We start from the raw sequence: 2,793 nt of genomic DNA on the forward strand, positions 1-2,793 counted from the left end.
ACTGCACCAACAGTTGTTTTTTTTTTTCTGGCAGTAAATGTGAATTATGGCCCAGGGACAATAGAGAACTGTGGAATGCTAGCTAACTTTAGGCAGGTCCACTGAATTTGGTCCAAATTGAAGTATTATGCAGAACATTTCAAATTGAAGTACTACTACTCATGTATTGTTTCTTCTCTAGAAATTTTATGCTCAATATAGTCATAATCCAATTCATAGCGAATTTATAAAAATAGCTTTTTATCCAATAATTCCAGCAAGGTAAAAATAGGCGTTTCTTTTCATATATAGCAAAGGAAACAGGCTCAGTGAATGCGAGAGAAATTATACTTATGCCAACCGCCACACATTCACCACGAGCTCATGCGCTGTTCGTTTCTGGGTTGTCATCCACCTTGTGCTGGCAGTTCAGGTGCAAGAGCTTCTTTCAAACACGTGGGCACATAGATCAGCCAGCCCACGGGACCTGTGGTCAGCACAGCGTCCAGGCCAGGCTGCACAACTGGAGACATGGCAGCACTCTACCTTAACCTAATCAGAGGCCAGGGTGTCTCATTCACTGCGTTTCTAGAGTTAAAACTTTAATGTAGTTTCTTAAAATTAAACACACATACACACATTCACTCTCATGCACACACATTTGAAAGAAGTTGCTGCACCAGCAAAGACACTCTTTAAGCTTACTATGAAATACAAAAGTGCACTCTTCTATATCTACATATAAAACATATTAGAAATAAAACTTGTGTAAAACGTTTGCTGTGCAAACTATAAAAAGTCAGGCGAGTCTGCCCCTTGTCCTGGCCATTGTGACTCCCTACTGCAGGGAGTCACTGTTCTCCAAGACCAGCCCGCTGATGTGGGTAGTGGTGAGCTCGCCCCCGTCGTCCTCTGTGCTGTCCACAGATTCGTCCTCACTCTGGCCTGCCATCATGACCTGCTGCACTGCCAGGGTGGCCCCGTCCGAAGTCAAAGACTGGAGGCTGTCCACGTTCATGTTCACAGGTGCCGTGATTGTGACAACAGCTCCTGGCAGAAGGCAGGGTTGTCATTATTGACATGCATAATCATAGAGAAAACCTACATCACTCCATTGGTGGTGTTTGCTTATTTGATCTAACATCAAGACCCCTGTGTATGTTTATGAGAAGCTCAACAGAGATTTAAGAAACTACCTCTAAAATTTGCCTACGACCAACCTCAGCCCATGAAGTGAGGTCTAGGTCTGAGTAGATCTCAATGGAGATAAGGAATATAAAGAACATGAATCCCAGGGCAAAAAGCAAATAGTACGAGGAGAACCAAGGAAACCACAGAACACAGGAGATAGACATAAGATGATGACAAAGGGAAAACTTAGAGTGAAAAGGAGAATAAGGTAAGAATAAAGGCGGCAGAGTTAGAAAGAACAAGAACAAAAACCTTGGAATGTGCCAATTTCCATCTTACATTGCCCCAGTCTGATTTTGGACAAAGGGTTTCTCATGGCAGTTTGACCACAAGTAGCCATGCTGCCAGGTTTTAGTCAAGGACCATGAGTCTCTCAGCAATGCTGCTCTGTTGGTGATGGATAGGAGAGGCTCCCTGAACCATACACCCTTCTTTTAGAGAGAGGAGATGGACAAGAGGTAAGACACACTGACAAAAGCACCACACATGCAAGAGTGACTCAGAAACATCCACCTAAGAACAAAAAGAGGACTGTTAACCTTCTCAACCAGCAGGGAAGCCAAAGGAGTAGACGCAGCTTGGTGCGTCAGGGCTCTGCTCAGCAGAGGGAAGGTGTCGTACCCCATTGGACCTCTATGTCTCTAGGTGCTTCGCTGTCAGTCATAAGAATCTTGGTGCCAAACTCTTAACTATAAGCTCCCTAATAAAGCCAGATCTAATCAATTTCACTTTTTCTGCCTCTGCTGTCAATCACGAGAATCATGGCGCTGTCCTCTGTATGTAAGTTCCCTAATAAAACCTTGTCTGACCAAACTTTTTCTTCCTCTTTTTTCAGAATCTAACCTATGCCCCTTAGAGACACTTCTGCAGCTGCCAGCATAGGTGTGACAGAGGGGGCCTGCAACGGAAAGTAGAGATGCTTGGAGTGGTCAGAGCTGTGGGAAGGGCCCAGGTGACACTGATTTCAGGAATAGCCTCAACCATCAAGGGCCAAGACTTCTGTATTGTTCGCAACATCAAAGCATAATTAGAAAATAGAGGGGAAGAAGATAGTGATAGCAGGATAACTCAGTAATTATAACGCTTGTGAAAGGATCAAATTCTCCTATTAACTCAATGGCCTCAAGATTTGGGTTAGTAATTTACTGAAAGTTGTTTTAAAGAAATAGACCCCAAACTGAATGACAGATTAATTCAAGAATACTGCTTTTAAAAAAATGTATACCAGGAAATGCTAACAGACAGCAAGCAGGTAAGAAATAATAACCTGAGACAAATGGAACTACAGATGACCAACACTAAAAGGGACAAAGGGAGAAATTTTATACTGATAAAGCTTCTAAACACAGAAGACAAAACTGGGAAAACAAACTTATGTGCCATTACAATGGGAGGCAATGACACAATGCTCAGATACAGGTCAAGAATTAAAGAAATGAAGATTCAGCAAGGCTTGGTTTGATAAGATACAGACCAGGAAGCAAAATAAGCAGCCTTTAAAAATGTATATGGATAATATCAGGATACTATGAAGAACTGTATTCCAACAAATTTGAAAATCTGGAGGAAATGGACAGTTTTCTAGAAAAACACCACTTACCTAAACTAACACAGACTGAAGTG

At 42.3% G+C, this 2,793-nt stretch overlaps 1 protein-coding gene across 1 annotated transcript in view; it reads right to left on the reverse strand.

Annotated features, from left to right (window-relative positions):
• Positions 1–817: 817 nt before the first annotated feature.
• PKNOX1 (PBX/knotted 1 homeobox 1) overlaps positions 818–2,793 on the reverse strand; it is an 86,637-nt gene continuing 84,661 nt past the window's right edge. Inside the window, exon 10 of the mRNA XM_007947267.2 lies at positions 818–1,029. Coding sequence (XP_007945458.1) covers positions 818–1,029 — 212 coding nt within the window. The remainder of the gene's footprint in view (positions 1,030–2,793) is intronic.

The sequence above is a fragment of the Orycteropus afer genome, unplaced genomic scaffold (genome assembly GCF_000298275.1).
Source record: "Orycteropus afer afer isolate SDZICR_OR568_19922 unplaced genomic scaffold, OryAfe1.0 scaffold00179, whole genome shotgun sequence".
NCBI classification, from domain to species: domain Eukaryota; kingdom Metazoa; phylum Chordata; class Mammalia; order Tubulidentata; family Orycteropodidae; genus Orycteropus; species Orycteropus afer.